Below are 24,175 nucleotides of genomic sequence, written 5' to 3' on the forward strand. Positions count from 1 at the left end.
CTAAAGAGATAGGAGAGATGATGAAGGGAAGGAAGGCTTTCTTATGAAATAAAAGAATTTCACCATATAAAACAAGCATGTGGGACTTCCCCTACTGTCCAGTGGTTAAAACTCCATGCTTCCACTGCAGGGGATGTGGGTTCAATCCCTGGTTGGAGAACTTAGATCCTATGTGCCAAATGGCCAAGAAATAAAAATAAAACAAGCACATGATCCAATAAACGACCAGTACCAGGCCTTGTTTTTATAGCCAAAAGTTGAGTGGCCTTCTGACTTAAAAAGACAAGTGCACACAAAATAAATGTGTAGATTGTTTGTCTTAAACACATTATTTTAGTTTCCTTCCTATCGAGCTTTTACTAATTGCTAAAAAAAATTGCTAACAGCCAACTTGAATAATTTTTATTTAAGATGCCAATGCTTTCTTCCATAGGTTTAGAAGTGCTAACATATGATGCAACTAAAGAAAAGAAAATCATTTTGATGATACTTGCAACTCAATGCCCACATACGGGCTAAGGCTCAGATGTAATAACTGCTTTTGACATTAGGAAGATGCTTAGTTGATGAGCCCCTCTAGGGTGGTAAGCACTGTGAGGAGGATGGGGGAACTCCGGGTACACAATGAAATAGAGTATTTGTCCCTACCGTTGAAGAATCTCACATTCCCTGTCTTTGGGGCCTGTGGTCAAGACTTGGTAATACTTGTTCCTACTGATATTTACCACTAATAATAATTAATTGGTAATAGTTATACTAATAATAGCTATTGTTTATTAAGCTTGACTTTGTGCCAGACATTAAGCCAACCACTTCATGGTTACTGTCATTTAATCTTCATTTTAACCTGATAAGATGCTATTATTAGCTCCATGTTGCACATGAAGAAGCTGAGGTGCAGAATAAGAAGCTTGCCCAAGGTCATAACCAGAACGTGATGAGAGCCAGACTTGACACTAGAGTTCAGCTTCTTAGCCACATTGCCAGACTGGACATGGTCTGCTGTATCCCACATTATTTTTCAGGAGAACCCTGCTTCATGAGTGGACTAATACAGTGTTCTGGGGTCCCTCAGCTCTCTTAGTCAGTAGCTTTAACTACCCCCCCTATACCCCTTCTGTGCCCACTTCTTGTGGTAGCCGCTTGTGTTATACTCAATAACTGGAGGGTGGTAGACATTTGATAAATATTACCTTGAAATGGAAGTGGACCAAAATGATAATGTTTATTTAATAGTGTCATCTATTACTCTGATGACTTTTTTAAAATGACATTTAAAAAAAAATTTTAAAAATTAAAAAAACTACTTATTTATTTAGCTGCCCCAGGTCTTAGTTGTGACATGCAGGGTCTTTGATCTTTGTGGCAGCATTTGAACTCTTAGTTGCAGCATGTGGGATCTATTTCCCCAAACAGGGATCAAGCCCGGGCCCCCTGCATTGGGAGCATGAGATCTGAGCCACTGGCCCACCAGGGAAGCCCCTGAATCTTACATTATTTAAAGAAAATAAATTAAAAGTAGAAATTTATGGAAAATTCTGAATTACCTGAAGTGTTCACTCCAGGGCCATCTGATAATCTGTATAGAATCATTGTGCATATGGGGGATACAGCCCCTTCTGGCAGGGGGATGGAGCCCTTAGTAGGGTACCTGCCTGGGGCCAAGCAAACTGTGGGCAGGCTATGAGTCCCCCCAAGACCCCCACCCCACAGCATACCATAGGGCATAACCTGTCCCCTTGTAGGTGGTGCCCCGCTCACATCCAGGCTACCAATTGCTAAGCGCCCACACACTGGTTGGTAGGCTGGGGTCATGAGCATAGGAGCTTTTGATACCAGGAAAAGCTAAGTGCTTCATTTTTTGGTGCTCCAAACGTAGAGTGGAGAGTGTAGTTTTTGAGTCATCCTGCTCAGGTTTTAATCCCAGCTTTGCTGCTCACTAACTAAATGACCTTGGTCAAATTACACAGCCTCTCTCATCTCAGTTGTCTCATTTTCAAAATCAGGTTGCTGCGAGGCTTCCTCGGGACGGTGTGTACGGAGTGTGTAGAGCACTGCTGAGCTCAGAGACATGCTCGTGTGGTGTTGGGGGCATAGCACGCGGCTGGCGTGTCTGGGCGAGCTTCCTCCTGTCCCGTGAATGAGTGGGGGACGCTGACACGCGTGTGCTGGAATGTCAATGTCACTTTAAAGCAGCTCTCAGGGAGGCTGCCCAGAGGGCCTCCAACACACACAGGAGGCAGTGACCTGATTCTTCAAAGGGCAGTTAGAAGTCGTGGGCCAGCTTGTGTGCACAACACACCTGGGTAACTTTCAGCAGGATGCAACACCCCCGCCTACCCAGATCCTGTTCCCGAAACAGATTCAGCATCAGCAGTGTCCCCTGGCTCCTGTTCTTTTTGAGATTCCACAGGTGAGTCCGATGGGCAAGTTCTGCATGGGACCACCACTGTAAGCTCACATTATAATGCCCCTTCCGTCTTACTGCTGGTTGCCTGATGGGCAAAGAGGGCTTGTGTATGCCTTTGGGGGTGGGTCACAGATGAGTGTACCAGGAAACACAATCATCCACGGTTATAGGACCCAGAAGCAGGCCACAGACCCAGCTGTGCTTCACTTAGCCCAGACCCTTCTTCTGATCAGCATATCATGAGAGGAGGCTGAGTGAGGGAAGCGACCTTGGAAGGAACTGAAAAGTGGTTACAGAAAGTGGACACCCCTGGGAGTGCTTGCAGGGAGCAGAGATATGGAAATGGAGTCTTTATAAACACCCAACGCTGGACTTTATGCTGCACCCCCGTGTTGATAACTTTCAATTTTTAGCTTTTTTTTTTTTTAAGTTAACTTTTAAAAGTTTGTTGCTAGTTCGTCCAAGCACTCAGGAGACAAAGGCCAAATGCTTAGGGCTTAAAGACAAAATTCAACTGAGTACATTTTAAAGATCTTACTGGCTTTATTTAGTGATTCATGAGTCAGGCAGCATCCAATTTAGCAGACAGAATGGAGCTCCAAAGAGTTACACAAGGTGAGAGGTTTTATTGGCAGAAGGGAACAGAACAAGGAAATTATACTAGGCAAAAAGGTGGGTTGGTTATTGCAAGGTTCCTTTCCTTATAGGGCATGACAGGAATTGTCAGGCAGATTACCTAACTAATGCTTATCAGTCTATTCCAGATTTAAGCTGATATCTAGTTTAGGATTGCATTGCAGAGAGAGCCAAAACTCTTAAGTAAGTTCCAGTTTGATGACATGGGGCATAGCATAAGCAGCTCCATTTTGGGCCTGTTGTTTTGTCTTTAACAGAACAAAGCATGTCATTAGAGCTTAAAGAAATACTCTTTTCCTTTCTTTGAGCCCAAGGAATAATAGTAAGCAGTTTTTTGGTGCTTCAGAGCTGTGTTTCGTTGTTTTAACTTGTGTGAGCAGTAATAACTGTGGCAGTGGACAGCCCTCGCTTGTCTACCCAGCTCCAGTTTTAGACCGGCAGAGTTGATTTTGTGTGTGTGTGTTTTGTTTTTCCTTTTACAGTGTCAGACTTTTTGATTTCTTAATGTTCAACCTTTTAGTATCGGTGACAAGTAGTAGGGCAATTCGTGTTGACCTAACTCTGGATCCAGAAAGCCTGGTTAACAGTGCCAGGTATGATGGGCTCTAGAGAGCTTATTGTCTGGGTGTTTTTTGTTTTTTCATTTACTTCATAAAAGTTTATCAGTGTGTTATATGCTAAATGTGGTGCTGAGAGCTAGAGGAAACTGTGGTAGATAGTGGTAAATAGTTTCAGCCTTCACAGAATTCATACTCTTATGGTAAAGCACACATTTATCAAATAATACATAACTACAACCACAGTGCGTGTGTGCATGCTAAGTCGTTTCAGTCGTGTCTGATTCTTGGTGAGCCTATGTACTGTAGCCCTCCAGGCTCTTCTGTCCATGGGATTCTCCAGGCAAGAATATGGGAGTGGGTTGCCATGCCATCCTCCAGGGGATCTTCCCTACCCAGGGATCAAGAATGTGTTTCCTGCGTTGCAGGAGGATTCTTTACCACTAGCTCCACCTGGGAAGCTTATAACCATAGTATATACTGTGAAAGAAGAGTATGCTGAAGAATATAGCACAGGTAAACCTGATTGAGGGGTAATGGGTTGTTGGATAGAGACCAGGATAGGCTGCTGCCTGGGCTGGAAAGGCATTCTTGGCTTCAGAAGCCGCATGTGCAAAGGCCCCGAGATGGGAAGATCCTCGGCATATTCAAGGAACAGAAGGAGGGCTGGTGAGGGTTAGAGTGGCAGGAAATGAGGTAAAATCACAGAGACCTTCTAAGCCTTGGTAAAGATACTGGAATTTGGGTTCAGGGTTCTAAGGAGCCTCACTAACCGTGTCTCAGCTCCATATTGGCCAGGAGATTCTTTTCACTGTCATGGAAAGGCTCCCTCCCAAAGGCGGCCCATCCCACAGCTTCTCTTCTCCTAACCCTCCCCTGGTGCTTCATCGCCTTGGTTCTCATGCTTTATCCCGACTGACAGGCCGCCAGCCTGAGTCTCATGATCCCTGAGATTGTATCATCCACAGGCCTGTAATGAAAGGATAAGTCTAAATACTCAAGTCGGGGGTGGCGGGAGGCACATGAAAACTCATCTTCCTGATGGATTCAGTCCACATCCTTGGACTGAATTGGCAACAAACTTTTAAAAATCGACTTTTCTTTTTTAATACTAAAAATCTTAAGTTGGCTACATGTGAGTGTGGTGTAACAGCCTTGGCTGTTTAGTAAATTCTGGGCTGGGGGGCAGACACTGACTGATTGTGTGTTCAGCTGGCACCTTGCAGTTGCCTTGTGTCCCATTACAGTACACCCGGGGAAGCCGTGAGAGGTCCCAGGCCTGAGGCTCATCCTCTGGCAATGCGCAGGTTGCCCTGGTAACTCCCATCCATGGTCACGGGTCGGCTTGCCTGAGCTCCAGTCCTCAGCTGGTTTTTCAGGGGACCCCTGTGGCACACTCTGCTTCATGTCAGGCTGCGTTTTTCAGTGACTTCTGGGTGTGGGGCCCAGGCTACCCCCCGAGCAGCCCTAGCTCTTGGAGTCCACCCGGGTCTGTTCCCTGCCTCGGGCTTTTCAGGGGTGAGCCTGCACCACCCGCCTGCAGCTTGGACTTGGTGCAGAGCCATCTTGTGCTCGGAGATGGCGAGTCAGCTGCTCCGACTTCCCTCCGGCTCTGTGCCCATGCGTGATGCAGTAGCCTGCAGAGGGGGGCTGGGCACTGCGCGCATCAGCAGTTACCACTCTGCTGTGAGCAGGGCAGTGCCCTGGGTTCCGTTTCCAATCTGTACCGTGGGCCTGAGATTAGCAGCTTCCGTGTGGTGAGCACTGACTCTGTTCATGCATTTAACCCTGAGTTGGTAGTGGTGTCTCCATTTTATGTGTCTGCCTCACGGGATTATGAAGGGGATTGAATAGATTAATATGTGAAGTGTTTTACAACCTGAAATGTATCAGATGAAAGCAGTTTTATTCAAAATTGATTGGGAAAATTCACGTAGATGAACCTTGTAATTCGAAGTATATACAGTGCCTGTCCATACATAATGCTGATTTAGGACTGTGTAACTGTTTATAGTACAGATCATTCATTTAGTACATGAATATTTTGAGGACTTGTGATGTATCAGGCACTGTTTTAGGTGCCTAAGATACATCAGTGCAGAAAATCAGAGATTTCTGTCCTCATGATGCTTAAATTTCTAGCAGGCGGATGGACAGTCAATAATGAATAAATTCTGCAGTGTATGGGGATGCTGTGAGTGCTGTGGAAAAGAAAAAGCAGAGCAGATAAGTGGGGTCAGGAGTGTAGGTGGCTCTTTCATCAGGGTGAGTCTCTGCTTTCAAATAGTTTCCAAGTGTCCGCCGTGCCCTGTGGCCTGGTGACACAGCCGTGAACGGGACGAACAAGGTCCTTTCCCTCCTGGAGTTTACTTTCTGGCAGACACAGTGGACAGCAAACAAGCAGGCAAATACTTGTGATAATTGTAGGTTGAAGTATATAGCGTGAAGGTGATGTGAGAGCAAGTAGAGGCGGGAGCAGATAGAGAGATGGGGTGGGCCCTCAGAGTTGCCATTTGAGTTGGGCCTAAAGCAGGGGTGAGCCAGCCCCCTGGGCAGGACTGGAATTGGCCTGGGAGAGAGTGGCAGCGAAGGGAGAGTGTGAGCAGAGAGTGGGACCCGTGGACAGTGCAGGGCCTCACAGGCCGCAGCGAGGGATCTTCATTCCACCCGAACATCTGGGGACAGCCACTGAAGGGCTCTAGGCAGGGCCTGACTTGATCTCCTTTGTGCAGTTAAAAGACCACCCTGCGCATTGCATGCCTAAGTGGTTCTGTTCATAGTCACAGGCGCGCAGGACAGGACGTCCCAGCAGAACTGGGACTCAGTCCTCAAGCTGATTCTCACCCGTGTTCTTTGAAGCCCTGCTGTGTGCTGAGCGCTGTGTGTGGTGCTTTTCATGTGCATTACCTGGTTCATTCCTCTCTGCCCAGGTTCTGGTTCATCCAGGAAGAGTCCATGCAAACTGTGATTCATTGTCTTGCAGGAGTCCCTAGAAAGCTGGGGTGCAGGGAGCTAGGGGTGGAGAACAAGGGTGCAATGGCAGGTGGATTTAGATAGTTTTAACACCACGCAACAGTCGGTCTCTGTCCTTTTTTTTAGGATAACCCATCTTGCAATGAGCAGGAAGCTCATTTTTGCTCAGAAGCCAGAATGTATAATAGTTCTTCCCTCCATCCTCCCTGACAGGTCACAGTCAACCGAGAGGAACGGGGCTATTCAATCAGGTAGGCCTTTAAGAAAATGGTATTTGGCTTTTGAAACCAACTGTAGATCATACGCTCACCCGTAAAATGAGAAGTTCCAGGGGATGGGACCCCTGTCCTGGTCATTCTGGTAACTCAGTTCCCACAGCATTCAGAGTTTTAAAATTGCTTTTCACATTAGCACCTCTGAATGTCAGTGGAATTTGGTAGGACAAGAAACGGACACAGCACTTCAGGGCTTTAGAGATAAGAGTCTCCAAGTACATTTGCTAGCTTTCTTAAGCAAACGGGTGTCCGGGCAAGCTCAATCGTGAGAATGAACCCAAGGGCTACCTGCTGTAAACACTGCTGTGTTTCAAAAAGGATTAAAAAAAAAAAAGAAACAAAGGACCTTTTCCCCCTTTCATCTTTCCAAACAAGCAACCTGAAATATTTAACCGGGCACATTGCATCACTCGTTTATCTGATAATACTTGTTCTCACAATCTATATGCACGCAACTACAAGTCTGGAGACCAAATGTTTACCTTTTCACAACAATATATTCAAGAAAGGTGGCTCAAGCCAAGCTTCCTCCCTGTTGAGTGGACTCCAGCAATTCCCTGATGTTACCTTTTCCAACCACCTGAATTTCAGATGAAAAACAAACCTCCCTTGTCATGCTACACCTTCTTGAATCTGATAGCTTAAATGCATGAAAGTCTGATAAATGTCGCTCTTCTCTGCTCCTTTTGGGCTGCATTTAGAAGGCAACGTGAGAGGGTTTTCCTTTTCTTAGACGTAGCTGAACTCCATAAAGGGCTTCTGTTTTGTAATCTGTTTCCGAGATCTGATGCATGTGTTTCTAAGACCCCGTCACGTGAGGAGGTCTGACGTAGTCACCCAACGTGACTGTGAGAAAAGGCACTGCAAAGATGTGTGTGGGATGTGGACCCGGATCACCGAAGTGGTGTCCTTTGTCAGAACACTTTGCGCAGAGAATAGCAGGTCCGTGCAGTAGATTCTACTTCAATATGGGCCTTGCGCTGGCCCCAAATAGACTGTGAATTTGACTTGTGCGTGATTCCAGGTCAGTATCCTAATACAGTGTGTTCTTTTTTTAGTTCGGTTTTATTTCTAAGTGTCTTTTTATAGAAGCACGGCAGTAGAAAGAGGAGAAAGTTGCTCGGTTGATTCAGTTTCATTACTATGTACGTTGGGAATTGAGTGGCCAAGGTGCTGCGAGAGGGCTCCTGGCCTTTTCCTCTGATCAGAAGATACAGAAAAATGGGATTCAGTCTGGCCCTGGAGTGTGGCCTTGAGTAAGTGACTTCAAGTTCTCGCTAAGAATGCAGACTGGACAGGATTACTTCACTCTCCATCTGTGATGTCTTAAAGACTTGCTAATAAAAGTATACCAGATTTTATTAACAAGCTCTATAAAGTTACATAATAGTTACACTGGTTAAACAATTTAAAGAGGTTTTTCAAGATTTTCTTTTTTTTTTGGTTTACGTTGGGAGAGTTAAAATTTTTATGGAAACTCTCATTTTAAGTTTTTGACTTCTCTGTGCCTTAGTAAAATTGCCTTGTCTACCTGGGGAAGGGAAGATTTAATTAGGCTGGAAATACTAGGCTGCTCAGATCATTGCCAAGAATTGTTTTCAAGTTCAAACCCAGAACAGGTATCCAGGATATAATGGGAGGGGGCTAATTTAGTAGATGAATGAATAAACTCTAAGGGCAAACAGAATGCTATGACCAAGCCAGCCTTTGAGACTTGAAGGCAAAGATTCAAGCAATGATAGGTTGTACAAACAATATAGGCAGCAAATCGAGGAGCAGTTTTTACCTGAGTGTAGTGTGAAGGGACTATTGGCCCAACTGCTTTTACAGCCATGCTCACGCTCAAGTGATAGGTAGCAGTCACTTCAGGCTTGGAAAATTAAAGACAGCTGTAAAGCGTGTGTATCTGTGTGACCGTGGGTGTGTCTATCTGTTTCTCTGTGCCTTGGCTTCTCCTGACTCCTGGGTATTTATGCTTTGTATTTTAGCACACTTTGAATCATTTAGTCTTACATGTGATTCATTTTATTGAGTGAAATAATTTCTGAGTCGTCTATTTAAGTATGATTTTGAATATTTTCTTACTGCTTAAAGCAGTGGTTCTCAAACTTTTTATTCCCAGGACCCCCTTACATTCTTATACATCTTTAAGGACCCAAAGAGCTTTTGTTTATCTGAGTTACATTCAAAATTTTAAACGAGAATTTAAAAACTATTTCTTAACTTGCAAAAATTGACTATGGTAAACCCAATTACATGGTAAAATGATACACTTTTATTTTTAAAATAACTATTTTCTAAAGCAAAAATTAGTGAGAAGAGTGGTGTTATTTTTTGCAAATATGGTTGACCCTTGAACAACACAGGAGTTAGATAGAACACAGACTCTGCACTGGGTCAAAAATCCACAAAATCTCCCTTCCTCTATATCCCTTCCTCCAGTTCTGCATCTGTGGGTTCAGCCAACCGTGGATCATGTAGCACTGTAGTACATATTTAGTGGAAAAAATCTGTGTACAAGTGGATCTAAGCAGTTCAAACCTGTACTATTCAAAGGTATACTATATCTTTACTACCTGACTTAATAGAAAGATAGCTGGATTTTCAAATCTGCTTCTGGATTCAGCTGCAATATGTTGTTTTAGGAACTATATGAAAAAAATTCAGCCTCACACAGCTAGGTAATCGGAAAAGGGAAGTTTTTTTTTTTCTTAAATAACCTTTTTAGTTAATTGTGGATATTCTTTGATGCTACTCCAGTATCTACCAGTAGGACCTTCTTAAAGGTTAATTGCAACATGGAATCCATATCAGTGAACTTTCTGTAGTTTTTTACATGTAAATACATGGCTCTCTCTTATACCTTTTAGCTCATGCATGATTTTTTTTTGGTAATATGCATTGGTCATTTGGAAAATATTGGTTACTGAGCCATGTATATCTTCCAAATTCATTACTCAGTATCCAAAAATCATTTTCGTTAACGTCACCACCAACATCATCAGAAAAGTCATTATGTATTGAGGAGTGTTGAGCTCATTGTGGTAGATACAAGTTTTCCAAAATTCTGTTTTTTGCTCCAGTCTGATTTTATTACTGGCAACAAGATGGCTGCTTCCTTGAAATGACAGACTCACTTATTTCATTTTTAAGAAAATGTTTGCCTGAGTACCCATATCTGAATAGCTATGGCTTATCTTATCAGTAATTTTTTTCAAGTAAAAATGATGTTCCATGAAAAAAAATTGGTAAGTTTGACTCAGAGCTCTAGGAAACACCAATGCTTTTTCTCAAGGCAGCCATCATTTTTCATCATGCAGCAGATGTGTTTTGTGTGTCCTTCCGATTTTACACACAGTAATAGAAAGATGTATATTCAAGGGTCCACATTTAATAAAATGATTAATTACTCCTTAATCCGAGTGTTACGGAAGTTTTCCCCATCTTTGGTTTTGTACTGTTAGTGCACATGTTCACACGGTAAAAAAGACACATGACATCTTAGTGTGGTTATGAAAATAGTTTTGACCTCAAGAACTTGCTGAAAGGGTCTTGGGAGACCCAGAGATCCATGAAATATACTTTGAGAACCCTCCAGGTTACAAGGAAGCTAGGGGGAAAAAAAAAAAGAACAGGAATTTATTTTTATTTTCCTAGTAATTTTGCTTTCTCTCGAGTAGAATTTGGGTTCACCCAGGTCTGATTTTTGAAGCTTTAAATCAGGTAGCTTTCTAAGAACAATATGTTATTTAAGCCATTTGCTGCTCGGGGCCTGAGGAGCTAATGCCTCTCTGCTCCCTTACTGTCAGAATCAACAATGCATTGGTACCAAGACTGTCCCTAAACTCAAGGAGCAAATAGGAAAGATAGAAATGTGGACAAATGCACAATATTGCATGCGACAATAAAGACTGGAACCCCAGACTAGAAATTCATGAGGAGGGAGGCTGACCGAAGGAGATGTCACCTGAGATGAGTAAATTATAGGAATTGCCAGGCAGAGGAGCTAAGGGTGAAGACAGAAGAGCCTCAAGAGGAAATGCAGTTTTTCTTCTAAAGCTTCATACAGGCAGAATGTAGAAGTCTTTCTGAGTTATGAGACGAGGACTCATGTAGGGAGTGCGTGAATTGTGTGTGTTGTGCATATACTGGAGTGGAATTGAGGAGCCCAGCGTCGGTGAGGGGCCTTCTGCTTTGTACCTTAATCTGCTTCTGTACTGTTTGCATATTTTACCATCAACATAGATTTTTTTTTTTAAATTTTTTAATACTAGTTAACTCTAAAAGTAAGTGAAGAAGTCATTTTAGGTGGGGTGGGATGAATTGAGAGATTAGAATTAATAGATTTACACTATTGATATTGTGTGTAATATATAGATAACTGATGAGAACCTATTGTACAGCCAGAGAACTCAGGGCTCTGTGGTGACCTAAAGAGGAAGGAAATCCAGAAAAGAGGGGATAAATGTAAACATATAGCTGGTTCACTTTGCTGAATAGTAGAAAGTAGCACAACATTGTAAAGCAACTATACTCCAATAAAAATTAATTTTAAACAAGAAAAGTCATTATTAATCATCAAAAGCATCTTAAGTGCCCATCCTTACGTAATATGAATGTATTATATAAGGTTGGAATAATGCAGGAGACAAAGGCAGCAGCAGATTCTACATATGCTAATTAGGTAGAATTTCCCAATGGCCCTGGTATGAAGTATAATTATTAAGTATGTTTATCATATATTTATAAAATTCTTAAAAGCAATTTAAATACTTATGAAGTATACTTTATCTCAATGTACACATGTAATTATAACTATAATGTAGAATTTTATATTTAGTTTATATAGATATGTATATTTTTTAATATATATAAATAGAGGATGACCCTTCATCCTCCTTTCCCAGGATATAGTCCCCATGTATAGCTGTTTATCTGGCACAGTTATTAGCTGTATCCCCTTCTCTCTCTCAAGTGTCTTCTTGTTTTAGATGCCGAATTATACATTCATCATATTTATTGTGCTTATAAAATCTGTTTCCACTAGCACATGTTCATATATTCATATAATCGTAGATCTATTGGTATGTGCATGTGGATATATATGTATGTGTATTTGTGTGTTTATAAGGTGTATGTTAAAAGCTTTACAGCTAAAAAACAAACTCAAGAAAATAGTAACATAAATCAGATGATCACAGTTATCTAATTACAGATTGATTTATTGGTTTAAAATATTGGCTCACCAAAAATTTTGTAACAATAACATTTTTCATGCTTATTTATTCCATTCTGGTGATACTGCTGAAAATAATGGATATATTATACGAAACTTGCTTTTTAGTACATGTTTCAGAATATTACATATAAATTTAATCTCATCTGCTTTCCAGCTTCTATTTCTTTTTCTGAAGTCTGCTGTGGGCTTTCCATTGGCAAGAACTCCTAAGACTTCTGTTTTCACTTACTCTCGATGAAGAAATATAGCAGAAGAGATCAGTTTATTTTTTTTTTTAAGTCAAAGGATACTATTTTTGGTGGGAATGACTGCCTCCCCCCTGAACTCATTTAAGTCTGAATTCGAGTTTTAGGGATATCCTTAAAGTAAGGATGACTGTTCAAAACTCTGGGTCCAATCACCACCAGACCAGCTGAAGGGGCCAGGCTGGGCTTGGTGCTGAGAGAAGCCGCTTGGCAGGGAGTGCTTGGAAAGGTAGCGGGTGCATGCAGGTGACAGGGACGCAGGGACACGGCTGCTCGGTCGCCAGGCAGGCAGCAGCCCCATTGTTGTCCAGTCTTCCTGTTTCTCAAGAGAAGATACATGGATTTTTATGTTAAATCTTACTGTTCTTTGACATCAGCTTCCCCCCCCCCAAAAAAAACATGGTCCAGATGCCACGTGGGTCAACCACCACTGGTTAGGGACCAGCTGTGTTTGAGGCCCACAGTGGGTCCCCTCTGGTCTTCAGACTTCAAACTCAGTTGCACATTGGACATGTAGAATATGATTTGAAATTGCATCTTCGACAACTGTCACTGCCTTTTCACCTTGCATTGATGGATTTGGTTGCTTTGTTCTAAACTGTGACATGGGCTCCTTGATTACAAGCTTCTTGAGGGCATGAAACTCAACTGTGCCTCATTCCGAGTGAACTTCGTGTTCCTCAGCTTTGTCCCCTTCAGCAGGCAGAGCTGAAGTCAGCGTCACTTGTCCCCGAAAGGGGGTTTGGCGAGGCTTTCCTGCCTTCCCTCACCCCTGCCCCAGGGCCACTCCCCCCTACTCTTTGTCCCAGCACTCCCGATCCTGCACGTTCACTGGGAATCTTGGCTTTACAGCATCATGTGACCACGTCTTACCTTCCCTGCTATACTGCAGACCTTTGGGGGCAGAATTTTTGTTTCTGTAAAAAAACAAAATTGCTGGATTTTGCTGGATTTTAGTGTCAGCTCCCAGACCTGGTTCTGGCTGGTGGATAAAAACCGTGTGAATATCCTCTGAGACGATTTTCCAGTGTTTACTCGTGTGCCTTTCAAATTTGTTATCACAGGGACAAATAGGACGTTCCTTATTCGCTAAATACGGTACAAAAATATATATAGGGTCCAGGGTCTCACCCCAGCTGTTCCAAATGAGAATCTCAGCAGGGGCGGAGTAGGGGGACTCTATAAATTCTGTACTATATTAAAGCTTCCCAGGTGATTCAGATGCATAGCCAGGTTCGAGAACTTCTATCCCAAAGCATAAAGTAGGTATTCAGTAAATCTCTGTTCCAGGGAGAAATGAACTCTTGTCTTCCTATAGCACTCAGCCAATATTCAAGAAATAATGGTCAAGAGAGTAAATTCTGAATTCACATACTAACGCTCCCCATCTCACCTTCTTAGGTGGGGCTGAGGCCATCTACTCCTTCCCAGGTTCTTACACTGTCTGGGGTAGATGGATTAATTCTGACCTGGACTAGAGGACGGTCTGACTAGCTGGTTTGCAACCAGCTGGCCTCCCTCTAATCATCTCCGTGTGCTGAAGCCTCAGTGATCCTGAGTGACTTAACTCAAATCTGATGATAACTTTTAATGATAACTAGTACTTACAATATAAAACTTGCTGTGGGGAGTCCACTAGAGCCTGTTATGATCTGGTCTGACCGTTTCAAGCTTCCCAGGTGGTGCTAGTGGTAAAAAATCCACCTGCCAACGCAGGAGACACAGGGTTTGAGTCCTGGGTCGGGAAGATCCCCTGGAGGAGGAAATAGCAACCCACTCCAGTATTCTTGCCTGAAAAATCCAATGGACAGAGGAGGCTAGCAGGCTGCAATCCATAGGGCCGAAAAGAGTCAGACATGACTGAGCAACTGAGCACACACAACCCTTCCAAACAGGAGAAAAAGATATGAGAAGGGAGAGAAAGTAGATCTCCCAGGGGCCTAGAAAAGAGGGACCTCACGGAAGACCAAAGAGCCACCTGTGAAGTAGGTAGGACATTGATCTGTAAGCCAGTGAAGGATAGACTCTGGCAATCCATTCAGGGATGACCCTTTCTCTCTTCAGGGGTGCAGAGGGGGCCATAAAGATTCCTTTTTATTTAATTTTATTTAAAGACTTAGTCCCCCACATCCCTGGAAAAGATTCATGGAACATTACAGGTAAAGGCAGGTAAAACAAGAGTAGAAGAGCTATCACTAAATAAAGTGAGACAGTGGTCACAGCAGAAACCCAGGCTCACGGTGTCTACAACAGTCGATGGTAAACGTTAGTTCTAAGCTTCCTCATTTCGAGAATTAAGAGAGAAACGTGGTGAGTGCATTGTTCTCATTATCTGGATAATGGAGAATTTGTTAGTAGAAATGCACTTTTTCCAGTGGCTGAATGAAATAAAAGAAGTTATCAAATGGATTCTTGTATAAAGGACACTAACATAATAGGCACAGCTCATAATTGCTTTACAAAAAGGTAAAAGAGAGGCTTTATGTGGCCATCTGGTCTTTCCGACTGAATGAATGCCATGAGCTAAATGTTATACTCCAGTGCTAGGAAGACATGGCCACTGGGGGCTAAAGAGCGGCAAGCTGTATGGGCTTTCTGGACATCACTTGATCAGAGAGACTTGATGAACAGCAGCTGAGTAGTATGTCTTTTAGACCAGAGCGGGTATTTTGGCCAGGGCACTACAGTTAAGTGCAGGAGTGACCTCTTAGTATATAGTAAAATTAGTTTGGTGAGTTGCTGTTAGCATTTTTTAAGTGAAAGATAATAGAACAGGACGGACGGCATCACACCTCTAAAGGGAAGGTTTTAGTTTCACTTTTGTCTCGAGTCCCTATGCACCGTGTATTTTTTACTGTAGGTAGCTATGAAAGCTGGTGCTTTGGACTGTCCCTCACTAGAATAGTAGTGGGTAGGCTCTGGCCAACCCAGGCTCATTATAGAACATAGAGAGTAATAAGACCTGAGTACAACAGGAGTGGGATCCTCAGACCAGAACAAGAGCCACCATGCCTTTAAATTGTGCTAATTTAAGAACCTGTGACTAGACAGTATTATAAACTCAGAAACATACTTCCCTGGTTTTGTGTTTTGTTTCCATTTTGGTTGCCTTTAGTACCTTGCAGAGTTATTTTTGAACATCCCAGTCTACTATGGCTATGATAAAAGGGAAATCAGAGGAATGAGATGAGTCCCCATAAGGGCCAGTAGTGCAGAGGGCAGGGGGCCCCTGGTGGTCAGACTCAGTCATGCAGACCAAGACTTCTCTGAGACCCTTCAGAGCCACAAATGAGGAATGATTCCTCCAGTTCCTTCTTCTTCCCTGAGCAGCCAATAACTTTAGTTACAGATACTGCTTGCTTTGGCTTCCCCAGTGGCTCAGCAGTAAAGCCTCCACCTGCAATGCAGGAGACTCTGGGTGGGGAAGATCCTCTGGAGCAGAAAAGTGCAACCCACTCCAGTATTCTTGCCTGGGAAATCCCATGGACAGAGGAACATGGTGGGCTACAGTCCTTGGGGTCACAAAGAGTCAGACACGACTGAGTGCACACACACACACACTGCTTAGTTAAGGAAAACTTTTAAAAAATAATTTTCTTGCTTCATGAGCTAAATTGAAAATGAAAGTCACTCACTCAGTCGTGTCCGATTCTTTGTGACCCCATGGACTATATAGTCTATGGAATTCTCCAGGCTGGAGTACTGGAATGGGTAGCCTTTCCCTTCTCCAGGGGATCTTCCCAGCACAGGGATAGAACCCAGGTCTCCTGCATTGCAGGCTGTGTTTGGATCAAATCATTAGGGTGGATCATCAGAAATAGACAGGAGTTTTGTGATGGGACCATGACATTGCCTGATTCTAAGAATTCAACACAGCAGCCCTGAGTGATGATGAGACCCTTAACATTTATCGGGGAACCTTCTCCCCCCAAATTTGGACATGTATATGTAGCCTACAACTTTGGAGAAAGTCAGAGAAAAAGTTCTGGGAGGATTTCCAACTATAACAACTATGAGCAATGGTATGAGAAACAGGCTGGGGCAAGATAAAGATTAAGCTTCTAAGGTTGACTCCAAGTCTTTGGAGCAACAACAAGATGAGATTAAAAAGGAACAAAGACCACAAAACCCTGTATTTTCATACAAAAAATAAGTTTTTCAAAGAAATCAAAAATAGCCTATAGACCAAAGAGCTCCTCGTGGAAGGACCTTTATCTCTGACCACTTCTCTCCTCTTCTTTTAGATGACAGTCATGTCCCTTTCCAGGGACCTCAAGGACAATTTACACAGCGATACAGTGCTCTCCATCTTAAATGAACAGCGCATTCGGGGCATTTTGTGTGATGTCACCATCATTGTGGAAGACACCAAGTTTAAAGCCCACAGCAATGTCCTGGCTGCTTCAAGCCTTTATTTCAAAAACATCTTTTGGAGCCATACCATCTGTATTTCCAGCCACGTCCTGGAGCTGGATGATCTCAAAGCTGAAGTGTTTACAGAAATTCTCAATTATATCTACAGCTCCACAGTCGTCGTCAAGAGACAGGAAACTGTCACCGATCTCGCAGCTGCTGGGAAAAAGCTGGGAATATCCTTCTTGGAAGATCTTACTGATCGCAACTTCTCCAGTTCCCCGGGTCCCTATGTATTCTGCATTACCGAAAAGGGAGTGGTCAAGGAAGAAAAAAATGAAAAAAGGCATGAAGAACCAGCCATCACTAACGGGCCAAGGATCACAAATGCATTTTCCATCATTGAAACAGAAAACAGTAATAACATGTTCTCTCCATTGGACTTGAGAGCAAGTTTCAAAAAGGTCTCCGACTCCATGAGAAACACCAGCCTCTGCCTGGAGAGGACTGACGTCTGCCACGAGGTGGAGCCCGTGCGTACCCTCGCCGAGCACTCCTACGCCGTGTCTGCCGTGTCTTCCGTGGCTGAGGCTTACAGAAGCCAGCCTGCCCGGGAACAGGACAGCAGTTCACCTGCAAAAACAGGGAAGGAGAACTCCGAAGCTGTTGCAGCAAAACCGAAAACATGCCGAAAGCCAAAGACACCCTCCGTACCCCAGGAATCAGATTCCACTCCAGAAAATGTACCAGCCCCTCCAGCAAGCAACTTGGAGGTGCCTCAAGAAGAAACTCCACAGCCAGCTGCAGTTCTTTCCCTTTCAAAATCTCCCAGCCACAACGAAGGAGAGGTCCAGTTTCCCAGGGCGGAGGAAAATAAATCCTCGGATGTCCCCGGGCCGCCAGCCGCTGAGGTGCCGCCCCTCGTTTACAACTGCAGCTGTTGTTCCAAATCTTTTGAGAGCAGCACTTTGCTCAGTGCCCACATGCAGCTTCACAAGCCGACCCAGGAGCCCTTGGTGTGCAAACACTGCAACAAGCAGTTCAGCACCCTCAACAGGCTGGACCGGCACGAGCAGATCTGCATGCGGTCAAGCCACATGCCCGTCCCTGGAGGGAATCAGCGCTTCTTAGAAAACTACCCCACCATTGGGCAGAATGGAAGTTCATTCACAGCTCCAGAACCTTTATTAGCTGAGAATAGGATTGGTGACTTTTCCAGTCCCGGGAGCACGCTGCCAGAAACAGAACACATGGTTAAATTTGTTAATGGGCAAATGCTCTATAGCTGCGTGGTGTGCAAACGCAGTTATGTGACTTTATCCAGCCTCCGAAGACATGCAAATGTTCACTCCTGGAGGAGAACATATCCTTGCCATTACTGCAACAAAGTGTTTGCTTTGGCTGAGTACAGGACAAGACATGAGATTTGGCACACAGGGGAAAGGCGGTATCAGTGCATTTTCTGTCTGGAGACGTTCATGACCTACTATATACTCAAAAACCACCAGAAGTCTTTCCATGCCATCGATCATAGACTTTCCATCAGTAAAAAAACGGCAAACGGAGGCTTGAAGCCTAGTGTCTATCCATATAAACTTTACAGGCTCCTGCCCATGAAATGCAAGAGGGCTCCTTACAAGAGCTACCGACATTCTTCCTATGAAAATGCTCGAGAAAACAGTCAGCTGAATGAGCCTGCACCTGGTCCCTATGTTATTCAGAATCCACACAGCTCTGAATTACCTACTCTGAATTTCCAGGACAGTGTAAACACCTTGACCAACAGTCCAGCCATCCCATTGGAAACACCAGCACGTCAGGACGTGCCCACTTCGGCCAGTACACAAAACGCAGAGGGCACCAAATGGGGCGAGAGGGGAGAGTTGAAAGTGGATCTGGACAATAACTTTTATTCCACAGAGGTGTCGGTTTCTTCCACTGAAAACGCTGTCAGTTCGGACCCCCGGGCAGGGGATGTGCCTGCTTTGGCTGTGAGTAGCGGCAGTGAGAACTCCACTTCTGTGATCAGCTACAGTGGCTCGGCCCCCTCGGTCATCGTGCACAGCAGCCAGTTTTCATCGGTGATAATGCACAGCAACGCCGTTGCTGCCATGACCAGCTGCAACCCCAGAGGAGCCCCTTCAGACCAGACTGTCAGTCAGACCCCCAAAGAGGATGGCAAGCCCACTGAGCCAGACAAAGTTGGGAGGGCCATCAGCAGACCCAAGAGCATGAAGGAGAAAAAGAAAGCTGGCCCATGTAACAGGGGAGAAATCCCAGAGGAGTCCAAATTCACTGCTGATCCTGGAGGCTCACTGGGCAAAAGTACAAATACCATGAAAGAAACGAGTAAAATTGAAACCTACATCGCAAAGCCCGCTCTCCCGGGAACCTCCACAAACAGCAACGTCGCGCCCCTTTGTCAAATAACGGTGAAAATCGGGAATGAAGCCATTGTGAAGAGGCACATCCTCGGCTCTAAACTGTTCTATAAGAGAGGGCGGAGACCCAAATACCAAACGCAGGAGGAGACGCTGCCCCAGGAGAGCGACCAGGAAGCCAACGGAGACAACCCTCTCGGGCTCTGCCAGTCCGAGTGCATGGAGATGAATGAGATGTTCGACGATGCCAGTGACCAGGATTCCACGGACAAACCGTGGCGCCCGTACTACAACTACAAACCCAAGAAGAAATCCAGACAGTTGAGAAAAATGAGGAAGGCCAACTGGAGGAAGGAACACGAAAACAGGAGCCCGAGCAGTAAGTGTAGATACCCGGCCGACCTGGACTGTGCGGTGGGCAAGGCTCCGCAGGAGAAGGCCTTCGAGGAAGAGGAAAACAAGGAGATGCCTAAGCTGCAGTGTGAACTCTGCGACGACGGAGACAAAGCCTCGGGGGCCGGGAGCCAAGGGAGGCCCCACCGGCATCTCACGGCCCGGCCTTACGCGTGCGAGCTCTGCGCCAAGCAGTTCCAGAGCCCCTCCACCCTCAAAATGCACATGCGGTGCCACACGGGAGAGAAGCCGTACCAGTGCAAGACCTGTGGCCGGTGCTTCTCTGTGCACGGCAACCTGCAGAAGCATGAGCGCATCCACCTGGGCGTGAAGGAGTTCGTCTGTCAGTACTGCAACAAGGCCTTCACGTTGAACGAGACCCTCAAAATCCACGAAAGGATCCACACGGGAGAAAAACGATACCACTGTCAGTTCTGCTTTCAGAGTTTTTTGTATCTGTCCACGAAAAGGAATCATGAGCAGAGGCATATCAGGGAGCACAATGGGAAGGGCTATGCCTGCTTCCAGTGCCCCAAAATTTGCAAAACAGCTGCTGCCCTGGGAATGCACCAGAAGAAACACTTGTTCAAAAGCCCCAGTCAGCAGGAGAAAGCAGAAGGTGACACAGGCCACGAAAACTCCAGTCCCCTGGAGAATCCACATTTCGTTGATTCAGAAGGCACTGACCAAAAGGATAATGTACAAACCGTTGTTGATAATGTCCTTTGAATGGAGATACTTAGGGAAAAAAAAAAACCTTTGAGAATACAAGTTGGTGGGTTTGTTTTTTTTTTTTTTTTTTTTTTAGTTAGCTGTTTCTTTTGTTTCTGTTTAGTTTTGTTCACTTAACAGTTATGAAGGAGTGAAATGTAACAAAGAAAATCTCTTTTGTTCAAATTCCAGAAGAAGGATCCTAATATCCACTTTGGGTTTTAGCATTAACTTCATGCAAAGTATGCAAAAACAAAATAGCCGAATCTTCCAGTATCCCAAATGTCTTGTGAAAGTTTATGAAGTTCTCAGTTGTGATATTTTTGCCAGTGGGAGAAAAAAAGAGTTTAATTTTAGAGTAATTTAAAACTTTCTGGTGAGTGCTCATAGGAGCTGGCTGCTCAACTGTCTTTAGTAACGAGATATAAGGGTCAGATATCATGAAAATGTCACCTTCATAAATATGTTAAAAGGAAATGAGCTGTGACAGTCATTATTCTCATCCAGCTTCTGCACTATTAAAAATTGTTTAAATTAATGGGTTCATATGAAATAATAGTATAGCTGAAAATACGTGTGAAATGAGTAACCCAAGTAGGACGTTCATATGTTATCTAGAACTACTTTTCTGCAACACAAACCTTGTAAAATACAGATACAAAGCACTATAACTTTTAACTGTCCATGTCCCCTGTAGTGAATTATAATGATGAGCAATAGATCTGCAAATAATGAGAACTGATGTAAAAATCAGTAGGAAGCATTTTGAGTACGACTTCAGAGCATGTGTATGCTTTTAGATGGAATGCTGTTCTCTTGAAGTTATGGCTGAGCTGTTACTAGAACCGGTCTTCTCAAGTCCCAAAAAACATAGGTCATGCCTTATCCACGGGGGAGAACCTTCCCAGAAGTTACTTGTGATTACCTGTACTGTGCTGTGTATTACTTTCTAGTGGCCTCACTTCAGAAATGAAAAAAGGTCAAATTCTTCTGAAACTCCCTGAAGTCTTCCATCCATCACAAGGCCATGGACGTGGAGGTCTTTCCAGATAGATTTAATCATTCTCAAGGGTTCAAGGAAAACCTGGCATCTCCTGTGCCACTGAAGGAGTGTCTTGGAAATTAAGTGCAAGGCGCATGTATGGTGGTGAATTCCCAGGCACTTGAAAGTGACAGAAAGCCTAATCCCTACAGTTGTCAGCCTTCTTGGAAATCATGCAGCCCACGAGCATATACTATTTAAAAAATAAATAAAGGACAACAGAAATACACACACCCCTGTCCCACCCAATAATGACTTGAGTGGGTAGGAAGTGATGACCTTCCTTGCCTCAAATGGAGCTTTGTCTTTGGAGGGTGGAGAGATAGAATGTGGAGTGACAAGGTTCCGTGACTTACTTACATGCTTCAAAAACATATAGAATATATTCACAAGTCAGATGCCTTGTCTTCATGTTTGCAGACAGCTGAGACCCTGGTTCGATTCCTGGGTCGGGAAGATTTGCTGGAGAAGGGATAGGCTACCCATTCCAGTATTCTTGGGCTTCCCTTGTGGCTCAGCTGGTAAAGAATCCACCTGCAATGCAGGAGACCTGGGTTCGATCCCTGGGTTGGGAAGATCCCCCTGGAGAAGGGAAAGGCTACCCACTCCAGTATTCTGGCCTGGAGAATTCCATGGACTGTATAGTCCATGGGGTTGCAGAGTTGGACGTGACTGAGCCACTTTCAGCCCCCTTGCTAAAAACCCACTTCCGTGTTTAATGTTCTTTTTCTTTGACCTGCACCACCAACACGGCCCTCAAAATCTAACCACCCTATAGGATATTCCGTCACATGGACTAGGTTCCTGGGAAGCTGGAAGTCATGATTCTTTAACTTTTTAAGCTGCCAGAATAGGAGGGAGAGAGAAAACATTCTTACCCATTTGATCACCAGAACACCAGTATGAGCAGAGTCTGGAACCCAGTTCAAGGATGACCTGCAGCCATTCATGTTCACAGGATTTGACAGCTGGAAACCCAAGATTACCCAAGGCTGCAAGGATACCATTGTGAAGAAATGGCTTGAAGAACTCCGGGTTCTCTCTTCAAGTGTTGTGATGTCTCCACAAAGAAGACTTCATATGGATTGGGGTGGACCAGAAAGCATCTAAACACCCAGAAAAGGACATAATCAAAGCTGATCTTTTTATACTGTAGTACTTTGCTGTTAAATAACCCTAATATTGTATTTGCATTTATCTTTTGTTCATCTACTTTCACTTACAAACAGTATTATGTAATAGAGGAAAATGGAAAAATGCAAATGAGTTCAACTTTATTTTATACATTGTATATATGTACACCTGAACCATTCATTTGGGTTTTGTTAAAGAGATAGTCACAAAGGGCTTATGCAAATCATTTTGAATTGATAATTAGAAAACTGAATAAGCAATCTTGTGATCTACCAGTTTGTTTTATCTCAATCAGGATTATGAATCAAGAATTACTGTGTATTTCAGTCATTTTGATTTGAAGTAACTCTAAATACAAAATGATTACATGTAATGATGTCTCCCAGCCCTTCCATGTGGATATTTTTTAAGTGGACTTGTATGCTAATAATTCTAGACCAAAGTAAATATGGCAGAATATTTATACATGAAAAAATAATTTTGCAAATATTTTCTATAATTGTATTATTCGTTTAAAATGTTGATAGCTTGTGTTAGTTTCAGGGAGGGGTGTATATTTTGATAAAAAATACTTGACTTTGTAATTCTGTATATTCTATACAATTTATAGCAGAGCCGTTTTAAGACAGCCTTGTCACATTTTTTGTTAATTGTGAAAATTTTATTCGAAGTGATGTTTATGCATTGAGTACATAATGACCAACTAGAGTTAAAGTAAGTGTGAACAGTGAAACATACTGTATGCTGTACAAGATATATTGTAACTTGCTGTTTTAGCATCTGTATTTTGGTTAGGAGATATTATTAAATGCAGATGTTAAGGGTTGGAAAAGTCTAATTTTATTTTTAGAACTAATGGATATAAATTTGTTTTTGCTTGATTAAAATAGCTTATTCTTATGTTGTCTCTTTTTAAACATTTTAGTGTTAATTCTTTTGTGCAGCCAAGCAGCAATTTCATTTGTATGAGTCACAGCGTTGTTTCACATATGATTCATTCAGTATATTTCTGTTTCCTTACTTGTTTACATTCCATGGTACCTGCTTACATGCTTAGGACTCAAATGGAATATGACATTAAAAAAAAAGCAGAATAAAAGAGACTGAAATCTTGTTATCATTTAGTGCTTTCGATAGGCCTGATATTATGATAAACCTGAGTGTTGGAAGTATTCTGCTCCAGTCATCCACAGAAAACAGATTTCACTTATTAACTACCAGATATTTGGCAACGTTCTTGCCACGGTCTATCTCATTCAGTCTTTTCCCAGCGACCCTAGGAAATAGACTTCTTTATCTGCATTTTGTAAGTGACTTTGAGAAGATCCCACAGCCAGACAGCCAGGATCCTAACCCTTGTCTGCCTGACTCCAAAGCCCACGTTTTTGTTCCTTCTCTGCATCTTAGAGGGAAGTGCTTGATGTAAACTGAACAGAGAGTGAGGAAGAGACCTGGCCAAGTAGTGCAGCTTGTGATGATAGCTGTCACATCCTCAGCTGTAAGGAGGCCGGAGTAGGGTCAGCTCCCCGGACTCAACTCTGATTCACTTACTGAGGCCTCAATACTTTGGGCATTTGGTCGCTCTTATATTTGAGGATATTGCTCTATGAAGTCAGTTTGTAAAAGTTTGTAAACTTTTTTTAATGTGGAGTGAAATTATGATTTAATGCTGTTGTAAACTAGCCATTTTTCACATAAAGAAAAAAATCTGTCCTGTCATCACAGATCATACTCCCAACCTCAGCTACTTATCTGCAAATACAGGCAGTTACTCACAATGGGAATTTGACAGGAGAGCCAGAGACTCGGGCAATACAGCCCATCAG

The 24,175-nt window shown here is 43.4% G+C and overlaps 1 protein-coding gene across 16 annotated transcripts in view; it reads left to right on the top strand.

Annotated features, from left to right (window-relative positions):
- Positions 1-23,462, top strand: part of ZBTB38 (zinc finger and BTB domain containing 38) — a 77,540-nt gene extending 54,078 nt beyond the window's left edge. For 8 of the 16 annotated variants that reach the window (XM_043874800.1, XM_043874803.1, XM_043874790.1 and 5 more), the window contains one exon: positions 16,580-23,462. In XM_043874800.1, coding sequence (XP_043730735.1) covers positions 16,580-20,191 — 3,612 coding nt within the window. In that variant the 3' untranslated portion in view covers positions 20,192-23,462. Of the gene's footprint in view, positions 1-6,702; positions 6,828-7,466; positions 7,876-16,579 lie in introns of those variants that run through there. The other 8 variants (XM_043874794.1, XM_043874799.1, XM_043874801.1 and 5 more) reach the window with 3 other exon arrangements.
- Positions 23,463-24,175: the final 713 nt, after the last annotated feature.

This window comes from Cervus elaphus, chromosome 19, assembly GCF_910594005.1.
Source record: "Cervus elaphus chromosome 19, mCerEla1.1, whole genome shotgun sequence".
Classification (NCBI taxonomy): Eukaryota; Metazoa; Chordata; class Mammalia; order Artiodactyla; family Cervidae; genus Cervus; species Cervus elaphus.